The sequence below is a fragment of the Psammomys obesus genome, unplaced genomic scaffold (genome assembly GCF_907164565.1).
Source record: "Psammomys obesus unplaced genomic scaffold, mPsaObe1.curated_primary_1811, whole genome shotgun sequence".
NCBI lineage: Eukaryota > Metazoa > Chordata > Mammalia > Rodentia > Muridae > Psammomys > Psammomys obesus.
The window spans coordinates 4,212,359-4,234,083 of record NW_026590062.1 but is presented as its reverse complement, the minus strand read 5'-3'; the positions used below and the strand labels follow the sequence as shown (position 1 = coordinate 4,234,083).

General features: G+C 49.1%; 2 protein-coding genes across 10 annotated transcripts in view; one reads left to right on the top strand and one right to left on the bottom strand.

The window, feature by feature from the left end:
- The window catches only part of Ankrd13a (ankyrin repeat domain 13A), a 31,926-nt gene extending 13,735 nt beyond the window's left edge, over positions 1 to 18,191 (bottom strand). The window contains exons 1-6 of the mRNA XM_055605801.1: positions 17,812 to 18,191; positions 7,286 to 7,418; positions 6,535 to 6,659; positions 3,545 to 3,590; positions 1,823 to 1,966; positions 827 to 1,016 (exon numbers count right to left, since the gene is read on the bottom strand). Of these exons, the coding sequence (XP_055461776.1) occupies positions 827 to 1,016; positions 1,823 to 1,966; positions 3,545 to 3,590; positions 6,535 to 6,659; positions 7,286 to 7,418; positions 17,812 to 17,907 (734 nt within the window). The 5' untranslated portion in view covers positions 17,908 to 18,191. The remainder of the gene's footprint in view (positions 1 to 826; positions 1,017 to 1,822; positions 1,967 to 3,544; positions 3,591 to 6,534; positions 6,660 to 7,285; positions 7,419 to 17,811) is intronic.
- Positions 18,192 to 18,569: 378 nt separating this feature from the next.
- Git2 (GIT ArfGAP 2) overlaps positions 18,570 to 21,725 on the top strand; it is a 48,792-nt gene continuing 45,636 nt past the window's right edge. For 6 of the 9 annotated variants that reach the window (XM_055606353.1, XM_055606348.1, XM_055606355.1 and 3 more), the window contains exon 1: positions 19,652 to 19,752. In XM_055606353.1, the coding sequence (XP_055462328.1) occupies positions 19,701 to 19,752 (52 nt within the window). In that variant the 5' untranslated portion in view covers positions 19,652 to 19,700. Of the gene's footprint in view, positions 19,753 to 21,725 lie in introns of all 9 variants that reach the window. The other 3 variants (XM_055606354.1, XR_008720019.1, XM_055606356.1) reach the window with 3 other exon arrangements.

The window sequence follows — 21,725 nt, the reverse complement described above, 5'->3', positions numbered from 1 at the left end:
ATAAAGAAGGGCAGTTCTGTTTTAGATTTGAGTAAAGAGACGTCTCTAGTTTTCACTAATCTTATACCGGTGGAACAGAGGAAAACAACTTTAAGGAGATCAGTTAGCATACTGATGGAGAGAAAAGAATGCCTAGATCCAGGGGCAGTGTCTGGATTAGCCCGGGTTATATTAAGTCACAGGCGGCCGGATGTGGCATCCTAGACAAGCACTGGAGATACTGCAGACTCCCTCAGTTCATTGTGCTCTGCAGCACAGAGATGTGAGCTTCTATTGGAGGGAGCTCAAAGCACCTCTACCCCAGCCTGCATGCCCCACAGAATGGCTATGGATGAGGTCTCATCGGGATTAACCTCTGGAGAGATCCTCATGGGACTGGAAAGACCTGAACAGCCTTCAGACTTCTTTTCTACTACTGGGCCTCCCAGGTGGGGAGTGGGGTTACAATACATTATGGGAGGTATAAATTTGACCATTTACTGTCTATACAATTCTGGTCAATTCTAGCTTTAAAAAACTCCAAGGTCCACATTTAGGGATGAAGGAGTGTGCATCCAAAACTACCAAAACAAGATCCAGGGAACCCGGAAGAAAGGGCCCATAGAAACACACAAAGGGCAGACTTAGACACCGTGCTACAGTGATGTGCGCGGGCACCCATTATGACTCCTACTGATTAACATCAGAGACCACCCTTAAAACTCACTAACATTATGCCAGACTAGAAAAGAAGTCCCAATCCAGCCATAATCTCCAATTACTGCAAACATGCTATTAATGAGGGCAGTCCCCAGACTGGAGGGTAAACGGGAGTCTAAGTCCATACCTTTCAAAGGCAATGTTTTTAGTATCAAGGCTGGTGTTGATAACGGGGCTGGTGAGCCGCCTCTCAACCTCCCTGCTCTTTGGCTTCATCAGGTCCAGTGTGAGGCGCTCCATTTCTTGGGAAAGATCGAAGTGTTCGGTGGTGACCACTCGGTCATCGTGGTTGACTTCCATCAGCTCCGCCCAGTTGTCTGTTAACAAGAGCCCTGGTGTGAGGAAGCAGTGCATGCAGGCCACAGCCAGCAAGGCCACCTTTCTCATGCTTCCTCTCAGATACTTGGCTGGCAAACCTACAGAACAGGGGTCTGCATTTCTCTCTCTCTCAGGCGCTGGGCGTTGAATCCAGCCTGGGGAGCTAGTGTTCTACACTGAGCACCTCTGCTCCAAGGTTCCTGGTCACTGACTGCACTTGCATAGAGCTTGTCTGGCTAGCCCTCTACAGCACATCAGAGACCCCAGAGCATCCTCCCCAAGATGGGAATTTTAAAACTAAAATCCCATTTCACCTATGACCTTTACAAAACATCGCTACACATTAATGTAAATGATGTGCTCACATTGATGAGCAGTGCTACATAAAACCCTTCACAGCAGATCATGCTCAGCTATGATGGGAATACAAAATGACACAAGACAGAGGCTCCAGAAAGTGTGCCAGCTCACAGGTGACAGACCACTGGTGCTAACAGTGAATGAAATGAGCAAGGGGACTTGCCAATTTCCAAAATAAGAGAGAAGGGCCTAATAACGAATGCCGACAACCAGGAAGACCAACTATCAGACAGACGAAGCATAAAATACAGCTGCGTCATGATGATTAAGATGTCCCAAGCAGCTGTTCATGGTGGTGCTCGCCTTTAGCCCCGCGTCAGGGACAGCCTGCTCTACACGGCGAATTCCAGGCCAGCCAGGGCAACACACTGACATCCTGTCTCAGGAACAACAGAGTGACCCCGGCGTCCAGCTTGAGCAGGGATCACACAATGGGCTCGCTTACCTCCTCCCTTAAATATGAAACTGCGTCTCCCTCTTATCCAGCTCATGTTCTCGAACCCCAGCAGGGTGATGTCTACTCGCAGCTTGGCACCACTCTTCCAAATACGACAGACATCATTTGGGCATATTCTAGAGACCAAGGGCACTGGAGGAGGGAAGGGTATTACTGAGAAAGCCACAGGGCTCAGCAGAATACATGGGCCATGAACTCAGGGTTCTCGCTTTAGTAAATGGGGCAGAGTGATAAAACATGACTGGTCAAACTCAACTGGACTTCTCCCGCCATGCTTACAAAGGAACTCATCCTGAAAAACAGAAACGAAAGCTGGGCAAGGTGGCACATGCCTAGCACTCAGGGGGCTGAGGGAGGAGTTCCATTTTGAGGCCAGCCTGGGCCAAACAGCAAGTCTGAGGCTAGCCAGGCTAGAGTAAGGCCATTTTAAACTAAACAAATGTCTTAAGTGGCTGGAGTTATATCCCAGTGGTAGTTCACTTGCATGCACTTGGTTCAATCCTGGTACCCCAGACAGACAGAAAAACAATAAATAGGAAGGCTAGCGGAGCAGTTCAGTGGTATAGGACGTGCTTAGCATATACCAGGCCCTGGGGCTCAACTGCCACCATTAAAAAAAAATAATTAAAATGAAGAGAAATGAGCCTTTGATTGCAACACATCAGAGAAAACAGTGAACAAATTTCCCATCAGCCCTCTTGGGTCTGCACTGACCATCCAGTGCTGGGGAGTGTGTCCATCTGGCCTTCTCACCCACATGTCTGCTGCAGCCATGTGGCCACAGCTCCCACATCACAGGCCCCACTCAAAACACCAAGGATCTAAAGCCTGCTTCCTAGCAAACCTGGAATCAGTGAAATGAAAAAGCTATAAAAATCAAGTGGTAGTTCACTGACCTACAAGAGGGAAAAGCAGATATCTATGAAAATCAACCGCCTTACAGAATATTCTCGGGAAATACATGCATTTTGTAGGAAATTAAATTTAAAAAAACAAAAACAAAAACAAAGGAAAACAATTCCACTATTTGTCTCATTTCCCCCCAGAACAACAAATTTGAAAGAATCAAGATAAGCAACATAAGAAAAGTAGCAAACTGTGGTAAGCCATTAAAATGTTTGCATTATAAACAGACTTTTAAAACTAATAAGCTGTCAGACAGACAGACAGAGTGGCACAGGCTCAGCTGCTCACAGAGCTGAGGCAAGAAGTCACTCCAGCCCAGGGGACCAGAGGCCACAGTGAGAGTCACATCTTAAAGAAGCTGCAAGCACTGGCACACGCCTACAGTCCCAGCAGGAGGCGAGGGGCAGGCGGGCAGGGGAGGATCTGTGGCCGCTGCGAGCTACACAGAGTAGAGAGCCAGGCAGGGCTATACCAACCCAACCCCACTCACCCCTACAAATAATAAAAAGGAAGCCAACTAATAAGGTGGGTATTAGGGATACACAGTGCGAAGAGAGACAAAAGTATCTGTATGCTGTATTTATACACGTCCAGGGCCAAAGTCTAATGCCAAAGGGTGGGGGGGGGGGGGGGAAGAAAGACTAGAAGAGACTGAATGGGATGCAGATCATTAACCACATTTGGATTTAAAAAGCACATACACCCCTCACCCCCAACACACACAGCTTTTACAAAGGAAAACAAACCTATAAAGACGCGATGTAAATTTGGGAGCAGATAAACTGTAAGCCTGCAGCCACTCACCCCAGCTGGTGAACTCCCACTTCATCTGCACATAGAAATCCGGGGCCTGAAGGGCAGACAAAGGTTTATAGGTGACCATGGCACTCTCAAGTAAACAAGCAGAGCAGGGTTAGTGTGGCTCCTTAAACAATTAGGGAGGAGAGAGAGAATGCAGACACATAGTCTGAACACACTAAAACAAATATTTTATATTTAATTTATTACTTTATCCTGATGAAAATATTTCTAGACGGCTAAGAAAGTGAGCAGGGCAGGCAGCTGGATGGCTCCATGAGCAAAGGGCCAGCAGCCAGGCCTGATGACCCAGGTTCGCTCACTGGACCACACGTGGAGGAAGGAGAGAACCAGCTCCCATAAGATATCCTCTGATGGCCTCATATATGCTGTGGTATACACGCACCACCACACTCCAAACAAATAAATGTCACTTAAAAAAAGAAAAGAAAAAAGTTAAGAGAAAAGTGACAGGGTTGGAAATGGAACCTTCCTGGGGTGGCTGGGCTCCTAGCTAGCATTAAGAGAGTTAAGCTACCATTCCATGTGAGCAATAGCCTGTCCAAGGTGCAGAGAAGGAAGCTGGCTCCCTCTCTTCTGTGGGGAACTGGACTGTGAAAGGCTGGGTGTGTGGGAAGTGCTTTGTGTTTATTGGCCAGCTATAGGAAAATGAAAATGGAGGCTAGACATCACTTCCCCAGAAGTGGACTTCCCCTGTGCTTAACCAGTGTCCCAGGTTTCTCTTAACTGTTACAATTTGGCTTTCTGAAATTTCATACTACCACAAAATCCTTGTTTAGGACTTTTTTTTCTTTTTTCCTCTCATTAATTTTTTTCTTTTTTAAACTTTTATTTATTTATTTTGTGTATATGAGCACTCTATCAGCATGTGCACCTACATGCCAGAAGAGGGCAGTAGAGGATACAGATGGTTGTGAGCCACCTCAAGGGTGCTGGGAATTGAACTCAGGACCTTTGGAAGAGCAGCCAGTGTTCTTAACCTCTGAGCCATCTCTCCAGCTCATTAATTTCTTACAGAAGGCTCTTCAAGAGCTACTTTAAGAAAGCCACCCGACCATCCAAAAAGAGACATGTCAGGCATTGTGCTGCAAGCCTTTAATTCCAGCACAGGGTAGACAAAGGGACCTCTGTGGGTTCAAGGCCAGCCTGTCTACAGAGTTAAGTTCTAGGGCAGCCACGACTATATAGTTAGACCCTGTCTTGAGAGAGAGAGAGAGACAGTGGGACAGAGAGACAGAGAGGTTATACATAGAGCTGTTTTCTTATTCTCTCACTACCTCTAAAGCTTCACATTGGTTTTTGTCCCTGCTTTGAAGAAGGCAAGGAAATCTACCCTGAGTAAAACCAACCACGATTTTCATATTAAGCAAAGACAAGCTCCAAGGGATAGCTGGTAAGGAAGGAATGCTAACATGTTCTAAAGAGACACTGTTGAAACGTACAACATCAGCAATGGCTTCAACACACACACACACACACATTAAAAAATCGATATATATATATGTATATATGTCTATCACTTGAAGCATCAGCTACAAATCAATGTGATCCACTTCTAGGGATCAATATAGGTTTTAAAAAAACCCTTTATATTGCATCTGAACTCTTCCTTGTCAAATAGACAACCGAAGGCTGGTGATGTAGCTCAGTGGATGCAGTAGTTGCCTAGCATGCCAGAAGCCTGGATTCCACCCCAGTGCCGCATGAACCAGCCATGGTGGCACGCCCGCCATCCCAGCCCTGGGAGGTGGAGGCGAGAGCATCAGAAGCTCAAGGGCATCATTGGCTGGGCAGCCTGAGCTAGACGGGATGCTGCCAGTGGGGGAGGGGCACAACTGGTGTGGTTCCGCTCATAGTAACTCAGGTGGGAAAACAGCAGGGCCACATGACCTCCGCACACCTGTAAACACACAGCTGTTTTTTAAAACAACCATGTAACTACTTCATACTGGATGGGATGTTTCACCGTGGTTACAGAGGAAGTGAGTATCTTTACAAGATTTCCCTTAAATTTCACACAAAGTGTTCTAAAGTGGCTGGAGAGATGGCTCAAGGGTTAAGAACACTGGCTGCTCTTCCAAAGGTTCTGAGTTCAATGCCCACAACCACAACGTGGCTCACAACCATCTATAATGATATCTGGTGTCCTCTTCTGGCATGCAGGTTTACATGCAGACAGAACACTGCATACGTAATAAACAAACAAACAAATAAATCTTAAAAAAAAAAAAAAAAGAAAAGAAAAAAAGAAACCACCAAACTGTTCTAAAGAGTGCTCAGACAGTGGCTGGACACTGATTACTTAGGCCAAGTTCATCCTTCTCTCCATACTGACTTAACTAGCTAATTGCAAAGAAGCTGTTCTGGGACTTCTGTGCCTAGGCTGGGACTCCAGAGCACTGGAACGGAGCCTCCACTGCCACTGTGCATACTGCACATGCTCTGAGGCAGTCCCTTCAAGTGGCAAAGAGCCGTCATCCCAAACGACCCAGGAGCCTAGGGGTCACTGCTTTTAAAGAAAGACCAGTCACACTGCCAATGAATTAAGGAAGTGGATTAGAAGCCACAGAATACTGGTGGCTACAAGCGACAAGAGTGGTGAGGCGACAGGCAGAGTACAGAGCCCTGGGCCCTGTGGCCCCTGGAAATACCCGCACAGCAGTCGTGCCCATCACTTTTTCCGTGAGATCACCTCAGCACAGGGCTCTATGAGAGCACAGGGTGCTAGGGAAACTGTATTTGACAGCCACTGTCCTTAAGCTTGAATTTCAAGGTGGCACTGAGGCAGTTAGGCGTCGTGGCCCAGAAGCTTAACTTATAAGAGGCCCTGTGCTTCAACAAGACAAGACAGGCAAGGCACGCGCTCTTTGGCAACAAAGTGCCCTCTCCACTATTCTGAAGACACACAGGTGTCAGTGGTCTCCACATCACTGCAGGATTGGCTCAGAGTGTGGCGCGGCCAGTCGTACGGCTACCTCAAGAATTCTGTGCAGCAGCTCAGGCACACCTCCGAGGGCCATGGATGTGTTGTGGTAGTCTCGGTGTTGCAGGACCGTGTGCACCATCTCGGGATCGCCTGTGCTCACAGCTTCATGTAAAACTAGAAAACAAAAGGGCAAATCCGAGTCACCGAGCACCCTCATGCTCCCTGACAAATTCCAGACCTAGCACTGAAAGCCATTTGGGTAGCTCAAGGAAACAGTATGTGCCTCAGAGAGCCAGAGAGTCACATTTATGCGGTTTGGCCATGACCTCTGATTGCTGACTCACCACTTTATGGCCACACCTCCTGGTGCACTCACACCCATGTGACAACAGGCGACCTGGCAGGTGGGACTTGCACATACAAGTAAGTGTCCTTGGTTGGTCCGCACAAAACTGCTACCATTAACAGTAAGAGGGTGTCCAAACAGTGAACCCCAAGATTTCACCAGAAGACGATACTTCTGGTGCTCAGATCTTTGACTTCATGACTTCGCTGGCCTCAATGGAGTTCCCACCCAGGGTAAACCTGGCTTGCTCACAGATTTGGGAAGGACCATTTCTGGAAGAGGAGTCACCCTCTACAGAGGGTTCAGGACTGTGAGACCAGCATCCTGGCTTCATCTTGTCATCCCTGCCCCTTGTCCTGAGAGACACTGCTGACTGACGGGAAAATTACCATTGAGACTCATCTTTTTCAGCCAGAGGCATGGAAATGAATGTGTAGGTGATAGGTATACTTGCCTGTCCATCCCTGGCCGTTTTCTTTGGTCACATCTGCTTTATGTCGCAGCAAGACTCGAGCAGATTCCAAATGCCCCAAAGAAACCGCAAGGTGCAGTAACGTCCGACCCCGTGGGTCCAGGGCCTCTGCATTCTGTGAAGCAAACACTGGCGTCATTAACTGGATACAAGGAGCACGAACACGCACTTTCCGCATTTATGAAATGCAGAGAAATAGAACATATGGTGAGCACGTGATAGCAACAGATACCTCAACACGTGTGTGTTCACGAGTACCTCTCAAACATGGGAGAAACTGAGAACATGGTCCCTGAGTTGGCTGGGTTTGTTTTTGTTTGAGACAGGTTCTTGCAAAGCCAAGACTGGCCTTGAGTGCCTCCTGATCCTCCTGTCTCCTCCTGCCACTGGGATCAGAGGTATACCACAGTGTTCAAGTTCCCTTTCTGTTTTAGTTAAGTTTTTAAACAAGGAGTTCCTTTTCCTATCAAGTTACTGTCCTAATAAATGAATGAGACTCCAGGCTTCAAGGCCTCCAATGCAAACTGTAAGCCCCAACACCATTCAAATGAAGCCTAGAAAGGCCAGCAGCCTCCCTGCTGCAAGGGCCTGTGCCACAGATGCTGGGGACTTCTCAGGCTCAGCTCAGCACTCACGTGCAGAACAGGAAGGACAGGCCTGTGATCCGCACTGAGGGCACAGAAGATCATTAGGGCGAGCTTACGCCTGCATTCTCTAGCTGGACTTGCTACAAAACCCTTCCCTCGGGGTTGTGTGCTGAATTCCAAATGCCCAGAAGGAGCACACGGCAGCAGCTACGGCTCTCACTGAGACCTGACAGGCGCGGCGGTGGACACGAGTGTAGAGAAATGGACAAGCGCGTAGAGACACGCATCGTTCCGCACCATACACGCTGGGCTGCAGTCTTCTTTCCTCTGTTGCTATCAGTGCCCTCCCCTGGATCTCCAGAGGCAAGTGGCACAGTCTGGCATGAGCATCGGGGTCCCGGCGCTGCCTGCACTGCAGAGCTCTGCAAGTTCTTCCAAGGACACTGTGAACATGCATCTTTCTAACAGCCTCAAGTTCCTTAGGGAAGGTGCTTTGCCTTGAGATGCCAGTTGTTTAGGCATAAACGGCAGAAAACAAATGCTTCACAGGCCACTGAGGAAGGGAAGTGACTGAGCGTTAACGGCCATGATCTGATAGTTATGCAACCTCCCATTCTGCTAAAATTATATCACAGCTATTGCGCAATGAAGATAAGAACTGTTATCGAGGAAAAGAAGTGGGAAGCAGCGGCTTGCTGAACGGGAGGTCCCTGAGCCAATTCCAGGCACTCTCCTAGCTGCTAAAATAGGGTACCCAATTTTTCCCTAGGGCACAGGTCCTAGAGGTCCTTGTGAGAGCCTGAAGCTAAGTACAGTTCTGAACCCCATAATGAACTATGCTTTTCCTATACATACACTCATACAAGAAGATCAAGAATTGAGGCAGGGACACGTGAATCTCTGAGTTCAAGGCCATCCTGGTCTACATGGCAATTCCCAGGCCAGCCTAAAGAATTAACTAAGTCTTTACATCTTTGCACTGAAAGGACTAACTTTAGAAATTCCTTTGGCACATCCCAGTTGCCAATATCTTCTTGTACTTTGGGGACATTAAGTAAAATCAGGGGCATTTGAGCACAAACACTAAAATGCACACACACACACGAGTCTGACACACACGGAGGCTGCTTAGAGACAATGGACAGCAGCACACAGTATGGGCTTGCTGGACAAGCATGAACCATGTTACCACAGGACAGAGCAGTCAGGAGGGACTTTATTGCCCTACTCAAAGGAACGACTTCTCTCTGGAATTTCCCTCAGCTGCAGGCTGGTCATGGGTGTTGCTCTAGTTTCATTTCTGTTGCCGTGATGAGACAAGAGAACAGTTCAGCAGGAGGAGTTTATTGGCTCACAGTTCCAGGTCGCTCTCCCTTGCTTTGGGTAAAGCCACAATTCCAGGAGCTTGAGACGGCTGCTCACATAAGAGCTGCAGTTGGGAGGAAAGAGTGCTCAGCTGCCAGCCCTCAGCTTGGCTTCTCCGCTCCTAACACTTCAGAGCCCCTTCACAGGGATGGGTGCCACCCATCTGGGCTGAGTCTCCCTATACCAACTAAGCCAATTAGGACAATCCCTCACAGACTCACCCAATGGCCAACCCAATGTAGACAGTCCTAGATGTCCAGATGATTCTAGGTTATGACAAGCTGACAGAAAGGAAAGCCTTGAATAGGGGAGACTACTATATCAGCATGTCTCCATGGATGGTCCACGCCACTCCCAGGCTCCCCAGACTTCACCAAGGGCATGGCTAGTGTACTGCACCGAAGAGATTGAAACTATAAAAAAATAGTGTCTAACTATTATATTTCTTAACTACCGCCACCCTGCCCTCTAACTGGCATTAAATAATCGTATTCCTGAAAGTAGCAAGGCTACGAACTTGTGAACTAGGACCCAGTGGAAGCGTAACAGTAAAGAAGTAATTGGCAGACTCACTACCCTCCCTTCCTCCATTGTGTAAACTACTCAAGTTCAGTCTAAGTGAGAAGCACAGGTTCAGCACTGGGCCAGCCACACAGGAGTGTCTTCACAGCATCCGCTGTGTTCACCGTCGGAAGGAAAATACTCAGTCCACACCCAGAAACAAGGAAGCAGCCACTGAGGCTGCAGCCAACACTCAGCCTCCTCTGCAATAAATTCTTAGACGGGATGTAGAAACAAAACCCCAGTTCACTACGTTGTTAGCGTTCTTCTGTTCTAAACCGCAGAAAGAGACACTTGGCATCACATTTTGCACAGCTGATGAGAATTCTTCAGAGTTTACCATGCTCCCTTTCTCACTTGAAATGAGAAAGGCATGAAGAAATCTCCTACTTCATCACAGCCTGGATGTGATTAGAGAACTATGGGAGACTAAAGAGGAGAGGGGAGATAAGGCCCTCTCAAACCAACAAGGCAGAAGAGGCCCCTGACAGTGTCCACTGCACCCGCAGATGCCTGGGTGCACTGCCAAAAATAAAAGACCTGGGTTATTAAAATCAAGAGCTGTTCAAATCAAGAGCGAAGCACTTCCCACACAAGCCTGACTCCTGAGTGCTACCCCTGGAGCCACATACTGTGAGCTGAGCTGGAGATGGCTCTGCAGTGAAAGCAGCAGCTGCTGCAGAGGCCTCAAGTGGTTCCCAGCAGACACAGGGCGGCCCACAGCCACCTATACCTCTAGTTCCAGGGGAGCTGGTCTTTCTGAGCATCTGCTCTCACGTGGTAGATGCTCAGACAGGAAAACACAGAAGTATACATAAATACAACGTAAAAAAACAAGAAGAAATAAAGGCACCTCCACTCACACATCACAGGACCATGTACATAGAAAATCCTAAGGGACCCACTCCAAAATTGGTTCCAGCACTAGAGAGCAGAGGCAGTTGTACCTCTGTGAGTTCGAGGCCAGCCTGGGCTACAGAGTGAGTTCCAGGACATGGAGGATTACACAGACAAGCCTTGTCTCAAAAAACCAAACCAAAACAAAAAAGTGCAACTACTCTGAAAATCAGAAATTCCTCAAAAAGTGAAACAGTAACCACATTATAAATGAACAAGATACATTTATAATATGATATAAATGAACAGTGTACCCATACAAAAGAATACCATTTAGTCATAAAAACAGAGAACTGATGCATGCCATAACACATATTAATCTTGAAAACATCATGTAAGACATGAAAGGCCATGCTACGTGAGTCTGTTTATGTGGAGTTTCCAGACTAGCCAGAACATACGTTAGCTGCCTGGGACCAAAGGAACTGGGGTGAAGGGAAAGTAGATGCTAAAAAATATATGCTTTTATGGGGCTGGAGAGGTGGCTCAGCAGTCAAGAGCACTGGTTGCTCTTCCAAAGGACCAAGGTTCAATTCTCAGCACCCCCATGGCAGCTCACAACTGTCTGTAACTCCAGTTTAGGAATCCAACTCCTTCCCACAGACAAAACACCAATCCATGCACATAAAATGAAAACAAATCATTAAAAAAGGAATGTATGGTTTCCTTTATTATTTATTATTCTTAAAAATGATGTAAATCCTCTTTTTACAATTCCAAGTGTTAACAGGTTAAAAACAAAACCCAAGCTTCAGATTTTGCCAGGAATAGCTGAGTTGAGGCAAACAGAACAGGCCACTGTTTGATGGAAGCGATAGTGGCACAGGTGACATGTGGCATTTGGCAAGTGGGAGTCTTCAGATGATGGCAAAGGGAGGGATGGGGCAGGGTTCTTTTTAGGGTGATGGAAATGCCTGGAGTTGGCATGGTGAATACACCAGAATCACCGGCTAGGACCCTTTCAGTGGGTGGTGTGTAAGTTACCTCTCTGTGGCTGTGAAAAATACCATGACCACAGCAACTGAAACGAAAGCACCTATTTGGCTTGCAGTTCCTGAGGTTTGAGAGTCCACTATAGCAGACAGTCATGGCGGCCTGACCAGCAAGCTGTAAGCTCACGTCACAGTGCCAAGCATGATGCAGAGAGAGAGTGGTACAATCTACACAATCGCAAAGCCCGCCCGTAGTGACGGACTTCCTCCAGAATGCTGCACCACCTAACCCATCCAAACACCACTTGGAACCATTCACTCAAGCACCATTCATTCAAACCTTTACTGTAAGTGAATCATGTGTCAGTACACGTCAGGAAATCCCTGTGTGTGTGTTTATATATCGCACATAAGACTAATCTACCATCTATAAACTGTCATATTGCTTGACAAGTTGCTTCGAGTCTCTTGAGCTTGGGTTTGCCCCTGTACAATGAGGACTGTGAAGGTGCCCACCGCACAGTCTCCCAAGAAGGCATTACCTGGCACAGCGCTTCTCGCTGCACTCGGCTGCTCTCGTCCACACTGTGCAGGTCCAGGGCGCTTTCACTCTTCCTGAGGGGCTGGCTCACTCTCATTACTTACACTAGGCCTCAGCACTGCCAGCTTACAGTAGTCCAGGGAGGATGGGTTCTCAGAATTCAACAAACTCTGAGTTGGGCTGTTTTGACTCATGTTTCCTCAACCCTGAGCTATAGCACATTAAAAGTCCCTCTTTCCAGGGCTGGAGAGATGGCTCAGTGGTTAAGAGCACTAGCTGTTCTTCCAGAGGACCCGGGTTCAATTCCCAGCATCCACATAACAGCTCACAACTGTCTGTAACTCCTGATCTAGGGACATACATCTAGGATGTATGACATCCTCATACAAACACATGTAGAGGTAGAACTCCAATGTACATAAGAAATAGACAAATAATTTAAAAATATTTTTAAAAAAAGGTCCTTCTTTCCTTTGAGTCTCAAATGAAGTCAAGGAATAAGATGAGCCTGCACCCTCCTTTGTACTTGTTAATTCCACTTTTCTTGTATAAAAGCCTTCTTTAGGTCCCTGCCATCCTCCAAAGGCAGCGCATGGCTGATCTTTGAGGGAAGGCTACAAACAACCTGGGCCCCAATTCTAGCTTCCATGAATACTCAGTGACCTGTGCTACCTAGCACGTGGCAATCACTACTTCTGGGACCTCAGGAAAGGGTGTCTCCACTCTGACTGCTCTGGGCCTCTGGGCCTCTGGCTTCTACCTCAAGTTAGACAGGAAAGGTTATCAGTAGGTGGTTTTGTGAGCTTGAGTTCCTGATGATGGAGGAGAAGCACCAGAGAGCCCCAGGAGCTTCATCTTGGATGGCTCAAACGTGGCCTCCAGGCCAAGGGCCCTGACTAGAATGTGTGCCCAGTGACCTCACCTGCCTGCCACAGGCTTCCATCAGGCTCCAGGGCTGCTGCTGTCTGGAACATTCTCTCTCTTTCCTGGCTGCTGTGCTTCCGCTCTGCTGGCTTCAGGAAGGAGTGTACTGTCTGCCACCTCCAATCCCTGCGTCCCCTAAGCTCAGATGCATGGACAAGCCTTTGCCTTCATCCCTGTAAGTGCTCATTCACTCCTCTGCATCAGTGTGAGGCCAGTGGATTTCCAAAGGCCTGGCCAAATGACAACTGGGACACAAATACTTCCAACTGCAGGCGCCAACTTCAAAGCCCTACTTGAACGCGAGAGAGCCATGGGCTAAGAAGCACTCTACTGAGCACTCTTCTGAGGCCTGAAATACTCTCACAGTTGGCTACCAGCGACACTCGAAGCTGACAAAAAGTTAGTGTCTTGGTCTGGATAAATTCAATACTTTTTGTGTTGCAGTAGGTGCTGGGACAAAATAAAATCCTAGTGTGACAGCTTCAAGCCCCACTCTCGGTGTGATGGGAAGACTGAAGGGGCAGACAGCAGGACCTCCACGGAGAGACATCACAGCAAGGCCAACAGCACTTTGCTGAGATGATGGGGATTCTTTATTCTTAATTTTGCAGCCAACTCCCAGCTCCTGTAGAAAAACTGGAAGGTGAATAGAACAGCTAACCCCTCAGGCTCAGAACATGGTGGCTCCTGCTCCCGCAGGGCAGGGCACTGCACCATTTACCACAGGTCAGACACTCCATCTACTGCTTTCCTTAGTTCCCCTGGAGGACAGGCAAGCTCCCTGAGTGATGAGCAGGGGTTAAGAAGACAGGTCTGAGCCAGCCTGGGCCAGTTGGTTTTAAGATCTTAATTTCTAGCCAGGGGCAGTGGTACACCCCTACGTCCCCAGTGTTTGGGAGGCCGAGGGCAGCAGAAACCTCACGGCAAAACCTGGTCTCAAAAGAACCACCGAAAGCAGGGCCTGGGAAGGTGGCTTACGGTGAAAAGTGCCTGCCATGTGGGCATCGGGACCTGAAGTCAGATCCCCAGTGCCCATGGCACACAGCTGTCACACACAGAGACAGGAGCATCCTGGGAGTTCAATGGCCAGCTAGTCTAATAAAAACGTGAGTTCCAGGCTCAGTGATAAACCTTGTCTCAAAAAATAAGGTAGAGAAATGATCGAGGAAGATACCCCAACATCGACCTCTGACCTCCCCTGCACCCTCACAGGCAAGCCCAACCAGGACACACACACACACACACACACACACACACACACACACACCCCACATAAACACATATACCAAGAAAAAAAAAAAGCAAAAATACAAAATGTTGCTTTTTATTCCTCTTCTGTGTTTGTCTTTCTATCCAGAGAGGGAAGGAAAGATGAGGATAGAGGGAAAGAGTGAGAGAAGAAAAGAAACAGGATTCAAACCGGGTCTCCGGTTTCAAATTATGACCCAAGCACAAGCTAAGCATGGAAGTGAGTTGCTCTTCCAGGATGGGAAGGAAGCACAGTGACACCTACATCAGAGAGCTGGGGGAAGAAGGAAATCAAAGATTCCAGGGATCCATTAGGTGGCACACACACACACTAAATATAAGACAAAATGAAGATTTCATTAAAGAAAATAATTTAGCAGAAGCTGGGCACAATGGCTCATGTCTTTAAGTCCAACACGCAGAAGACTGAGTGAGGTATGGACTTGCCTTGAGTTCAAGGCCAGCCTAGACTACAGAGTCGAGTTGTAGGCCATCCACCTTCACAGATGCCAATTCAGCAAGGGCAAGCCACGTGCCCAAACACACAGCTTAGTCAGCATTGGTGCTAGCCATTAAACCCAACTGCCTCCTGGTCACAAAAGGAAGGTGGCTACTTCAACACTGACAGAGAATCTGCATGAACACATACTTCCTGCTCTGCCATTTGGGGGTCTTCTAGCGATATTATCCTGTCCCCAAACCAAGTATATCACTTGTAGGGACTCATACAAAATGAAAGGGATAGATGCCTCTGATTCAGAACAGTGAAGCATTTCAAAAATGGTGATGGCAGGGAATGGGCCCCACACAATTGCTCTGTCCCCGCCACTTCAACAGCCAAATTTCACGGCTGAAGTTAGACTGCATAGTTATGACAGTCAGGATGCCTGGGTCAAGGTCTCCTCCCTAGACACAGTGCTACACTGTGAAATGACCCATTGTATTAAATTAGGGCAATGTCAAAACCGGAGAGTCGGCATGCATGAGCATTCTTTCTCAGCCTTGAAGTCAAGGGCAGTAAAGACCTCAAGTTTTCTTCCACAAAATCTCCTACAAGATTTGAATTCCCCAGCACTGCCATGCCTGTGACCTGCCCCCCCTGGGGAGGGGGAGCACTAGAGGGGCTGAGGAGGACAGTCACTGAGAGGGCTACACAGGTTAAAGACAGACATTCTGTGACTATCCATGGTTTGCAGGAAATGGCAAGTTGGCCACAGCTGAGATCCTGAAGCAAGACGTGGCTCTTACCTTTGCAGACCACTCTTCCTCTTCAATGAGGAGAAAGCTGTCTTGAGAACTCAGGCCTGAAGCCCATGGTCTGATGACAACGAGCCTTTCTATCAAATGGGATTTAACCCCGTGACTTTTTTTGTACTTTCTGCATGAGCTGAGAACCACTGTCTACAGCAAAACCAGTGCTGAGGACTGAGCACAGACAGCTCACGCCTCAGCTACACGCCTCAATTCCTTTTCTGCATTCTTTTTGACTTTGACTTTGGGACAGAGTTGAACTTGCCCACAGTGGCCTTGAACATGTAATTCGTCAAGGCCTCAGCCTTGATGACAGGTGTGGGCCACCATGTCCAGTCAAAACTGGTTACTTTCGGAAGTGTCAGGGATGGGGCTTGAGGACAGGCCTAAGGGTAAGATTCCAGAGAAGGCCTCTGAGCCGTGTCTAATAGAAAGAGAATTCTGTCAGCAGGTATGCTGGGACGGCTGGCAGTGAATCATTCTCTCTGGGGGCATGTGTCATATCTCTTTAACTCTTAAATAGTTACTGTGTCATCTAATTAAGAACAATGACTCTTACAAAACCTTGTTCTGTCTGGATAACACCCCCCCACACACACACACACACACGCTAGCGCCTCTCACACAATAGACAATGTTGGGCCATGGAGCTGAATATACTCTCACCCTTTCTTCTTTATTTTTCAGACCAACTCTCAACCAAGTTGCCTAGGCTAGCCTCCAACTCCAATCTTCCTGCTCCAACTCCCTGGGTGCCCTGGGTTACTGGTGCGCACCACCACTCCTGCCTGCCATGGAATGAATCCTTTTCTTAAATGAAAAGAGTGACTTCTGAGTTCCCATGAGTGCCCATACAACCTAAAATACGTATGGCAAGCTTCAAACCAACACTTAGTACGACTGTTCAAACAGCCTGATGGGGAGCTTGTTCAGTATTTACCAACCAAAAGAACCAAGGGTTCTCGATGATTACAGAGTCAGTGTTAGGTCATTCAAAACCAGGTGTCTGACACACTGGGTAAGATAAATGAAACCAACAGTAACAATTATGCCAGATTTCAGAAGTAATTACAAGTCCTTATCTCTATTTGCTACAAGTTAGTATGTAACTCAGGGCGCCAATACCTGCCAAAATTGTTGCAGTGCCATTAATGCCAGGCATCTTGGCCCAGGTGGTAGCTCAGTATACAGGAGGCTATCCCCCAAGTTAGAGGCCAGCCTGGGCTACATAGTGAATTCCAGGCTAAGCAGGGCTACACAGTGAGACCCTGTCTCAAACAAAAACAAAAAAGGAAAAAAAAAAAAAAAAAAGCCAAGAAACTGAAAAAAACAAAATGAGAAAGATTCTCAACCAAGGTACTACTGACCATTTGTAGTCAGATAACATTGTTGTGGGTGGGTGGCTGCCTGGTATACTATAGGAGACAGCGGGATCCCCCACTTCCACCCAACTAGGTGCCAGCAGCACCCACCTCCCAAGTCATGGCAACCCAGAATGTCTCCTTGCACTTCCAAATGTTTACTATCACCTCCAGTTGAGAACCACTGATTTAGAGAGATGACAACATAAAAAACTTCCTAACAGGGAGATCCTAAAGAGTCTGAGCAGCAGAATCTCAAATTTTACATCAGCTGCCCTGGGAAGTTTGTTAAATACTGATTCCTAGGCCCAGCCCCAGAACCTTTAATTTAAACAAGGACTGGGGTTTTTCCCTCGTCACTGCCTACATCCTCATCCTATGGGTAAAGAAAAGTGGGCCCCAGAACATAACTGCTTTGCCCAAGGTCACAAGGGAGATAAGGTAGAGCCTGGCCACCTAAGCCAACCAAGCTCTTCCCCAGCGCCAGGGCGGGTGGAGTAAGGGGTGTGTGTGTGTGTGTTGCTCTTCCGTCTTCGAGACCATAAAGTTAAAGGTGAATTCTGGAGCCAGCCGGCCTAAGATAAAAGATCCCGACAATGGTACTCATTGGCCCAGTGGCCTTGCGCAAGGCAAGTAAGCTCTGAGGTCTCAGTTTCCTTCCCTGTCAAGTGGAATAACAAGCACTCATTCTTCGCGATAGTGGAAAGGGGATGATGCACCAAAAGGCCCCGGCATCGGTCTACAGTAAGAGCTCGATGGATCCTAGCGGGAACCGCAGAGCTGAAGGGCTGAGCGGGGCTCAGGAGGCAAAGGAGCCCCGACGCGGCGCTGCGCACCTCACCTGGCCCCGCAGCTCCTTCTCCAGCTGCCGGTAGTCGTTGTTCCAGACCAGGAGGTGCAGCGGGAAGCGGCTGCCGACGTCGCGGGCCGAGGACATGGCGAGGAGGCCGGGACCCGGGCCTGACCGCCCGCCTGCCACTAGCCTCGACCCGACGGGGTCTCGGGGGCCCGCCCGACTGGCCGGAGAGCGAGGAGAGGAGGGCGGCGAGGCGGCGAGTGCGGGGCGAGGCGGGCGGCGCGGGCCTCCGAGACCGGAGCGGGTGGCGCGGGAGGCCCGGGGTCTCGGGCCGGGCTGGGGACCGGCTCGGGGACCCGCTCGGCCGCGCCCACCCCGCGCCCCGCGCGCTCGCGCCCGCGCTGACAGCTCGCGAAACGACTGCTGCCGGCCGAACCGCCCCGAACAGGGAAGTGCGCGGCCCGTTCCACTGAGCGCGGCGGCGGGGAACGCGGCCCCGCGACACGCCCGAGCCCAGCTCCATCGCTCCCCGCCGCACCTCCGCGCCGGAACACACGACTAACAACGTTCTGTAGCACCTCGGGGCCCTCGGGAAGCCCAAGAGCCCCACGCGCAAAGGCAATGGTGCGCGCCCCCCGACTCTCTCCCCCTGCCCTAGCCTCCTGCAGTGGTTTGCTCCACAACCGGGCCTCTTGCATTGGCTCTGCAACCGCGGGGGTGAGAGCCTGGATCAAACCATTTGACTGGTGCCGTCCTCAGCTGCCTTCCACGATTGGTCAGAAACCATTTTGGAAGTGGGCATCACGAAATCGTTTTCATGGATGACCTGGACCCGGGAGAGGTAGCACCAGATACCCTCATGATAACGGGGTAGTTGTGTCTACGGGCTTTTAAACTCTGGAATGTTTGAACTGGATGGTTCTGTGTGTAGACGTTATCCGACGCTTTCCAGGGGGTGAGCAGACGCCTATTCAATGCCGTCGTTACTCTTACCAAAACTGTCTCCAGACATGGGCAGTTGTCCCCTGGAGGAGAAAAATCGCCCAGTTGAAAAACCACTATTTTTTTCTGAACCCCCAACTCGGCTATAATGTAAAGGCTATAGCTGAAGGTTTATCCCGCCTCAGTCTCATTAACCTGATTAGGATTGTGACCCAAAGGACTAATGGCGTATCGAGATTGGCCCACAATATGCGCAAGTGAAATTCATCCTTTAGGTTGCGACTTCAGGCATTGTATCTTGACACAATGAAGAACCAAGTGCTGTGTCTGCCCAGATGTCTTACAACAAAAGTCGTCCAAAGCCACCGGCAAGCATTCCGTCTTCCTTCCTGGCTTTAAACAGACCCAGCTTTTCAGATAAGTGCAAGGGCTGGCCAAGAATCCTGACGGACCTAGTCCATTCTCCACGGGGGTGGAGTCCTCAAAGACTGAATGAAGCCAATACAGGAGGCAATCACATAAAGATGGTACCTAAAAGCTTTAATGGAGGAATGCGTGGGAACTGTCACTCACATTAGAGAAACATGACGCGCGCTCCTGAGGTCTCTTCTGGAAATGACTAAATGAACTCAGTTGTTGTCTCCGATTGATTTCAAAATATTTGACACAAGATTTTGCTTCTGTCTCTGGTACTAAACAAAGAATCACTTCCCAGAAGGGAGACCCCAAATTGCTAAGGCGTTTAGAGGCAGGCAAAGGATTTCTTGGGCAGACCTCTGCCCTCATTCAAGATGGCCATAAGGAAGCGTGCCCTTTCCGGTCACATGACCGCCGGGGCGCAGCAGGACTCCTCCCCGCGCGTGCGTAGTGCGCCGGGGCTGCGAGGCGCTGAGGGGAGAGGCGCCGCCAGCGCTGCCCGGGGGACCCGTTAGAGCGGAAGCGCAGCCGACGCCTCTGCCGTCGCGGGGTTCCCGGCAGGTGAAGCGGGAGCCATGTCGAAGCGGCTCCGGAGCAGCGACGTGTGCGCCGACTGCAGCGGGCCGGGTGAGTGCCGCCGGCGGGGCCCCGCTCGGCGCGCTTTCGGGGCCGGGACCCCTGACGGGGCGGTCCCCGCGGGCGGGAGCCGGGCTACGCCGACCCCCGGGCCGCACGGTCGCGAGAGCGTCCCGGGGCCTGTCAGCCGCGCGGCCGGGAGGGACCCTCCATCCCCTGGCCCGGCCGAGCGCAGAGGCGGCGGGGGCCGGCACCGGCCGGGACGGGAAGGGTTAGACAGCCCCGGAAGGCCGGTGACAGGAGTCCGACAGGCGGCCCGAGGCTGCAGGTGTTTCCCCTTCCCGGCCTCCCGCCCCGCGCGGGTGCGCGACCGTCGCCCGGCTGGGCTGCCCTGCTACAGGCGGCCGCTCCCGGGGGACAGACAGCCCCAGGTCGGGTCTCGAGTTTGAGATTCCAAGTTCCCACCAGATTTTTGCCTCTGTGTGACCTTGGACTGATGACTCCACTTGCCCAGACCTTGATTTCCTCGTTGTTTTTTTTTTTTTTTTTTTTTTTTTTCCGATGGAGACTATCGCCAGTACCGTGCGCGATGGTCAGTGGACATTCCCCAGGGTTCGTCTCTTTTGTATGCTGCCTCTCAGTCCAAAATCCTTGTAGTTCCTTCAGCTACACTTTGGCTTCAGAGTCGCTGGCATTGTAAACTCAAGGACTTCGAACGACCAGAAGTGTTCTTGCTGCAGATAGTATTTGGATTTGGAGACTGGATCTGGTTTAGTAATTGGAAACCAACTGACACGTCTCGATTCAGATTTTTTTCTGCTTGTTTTGGTCCTTGGACTTTTGGTTAAATAGCAGATGACTTAACTGGTACAGCAGCGTTCAATAAACAGTCTTAATCGAGTCATTGAACGCCGGCAGCTTGCAACTGTTCTTCTCTTCGTCTTGTCGTTTGGAAGCAGGGACTGATTTTAAGTGATTCTGTGGTAAACCTTACTGGTTTTTTGTTTTGTTTTGTTTTTCTTGGCCCTGAGCATTTCAGGTTAACAGTTAGATGGAAGGTAAGGAGAGGCAGGGACTGTTGTCTGCAAGTCAGGTATATACAAACTATCTCTAAAAATGTTGTTTGTTCCGCTTCCTTCTTTCCTTGCCTGTTTTCGGTTGATTCATGTTTGTCTGACTTAAAACTTCCTCTTGAGAAGTGTGCTCCTTACCCAGTGGATGGTACATGGCAAACACAGATTCCCTCTCCTCACCACCTGAATATGGTCTTCCATTTGTGTCATTTCTGGACCTTTTGTGTTTCACATTAGTTGTCTTGAATGCCAGAATCTAGAGAGACTTGAGTCACTTCCTTCCTGTTTTGAGTATAACGAAGCTACCTTGAAGGATGGACAAGCAACTAAGAATTTGTGCACAGCTTAGGCAAAGGCTAACCTGTAGGATCAGGGCTCCTCTGAAATCCTAATGTTAAGGCCTTTTCAGAAGATGCTCCCAGACAAAATTTGATCAGATGGTTGGGGCACAGATATTTTTGAAGTCTGTTTTTGCTGTTCATGGAGCCTGATTAAAAAGTCCTGCCTTCCAGATAACCTGGAAGGGCTTCACCCAGCCTCGTTTATAAAAGCTTAAGTCTCATTTTCTGTGTCGTCAAACATTCTTTCTGTGGGATTCTGATCCATGCTGGGTAAGTGATTAAAGGAGACGATTGTTTAATGTGTGTTAAAAAATTGCTATCCTTTTTTTTTGGCTGATTTGCCAAAGCCACACTTGCAGTCTTAATACTAATATCTTCCTGCAGAAAGCAGTGTTGTCATGTGCCTGTGTACAGAACCTCATGTTTTGTCCTTGCTCCTTACAATGGTATTGTAGCACCTGTGGTTGTTGGACTCTTCTGTTTCATATCGGACACTTCACTTTGAATATGTCTTGTTTACCTTAGTGATGCTGGGGATCAAAGCCAGGTCCTCACAGTTGCTGGGAGAGCCACACCTCCAGCCCTGATTTCTTGTTTGTTTTTAATGAAT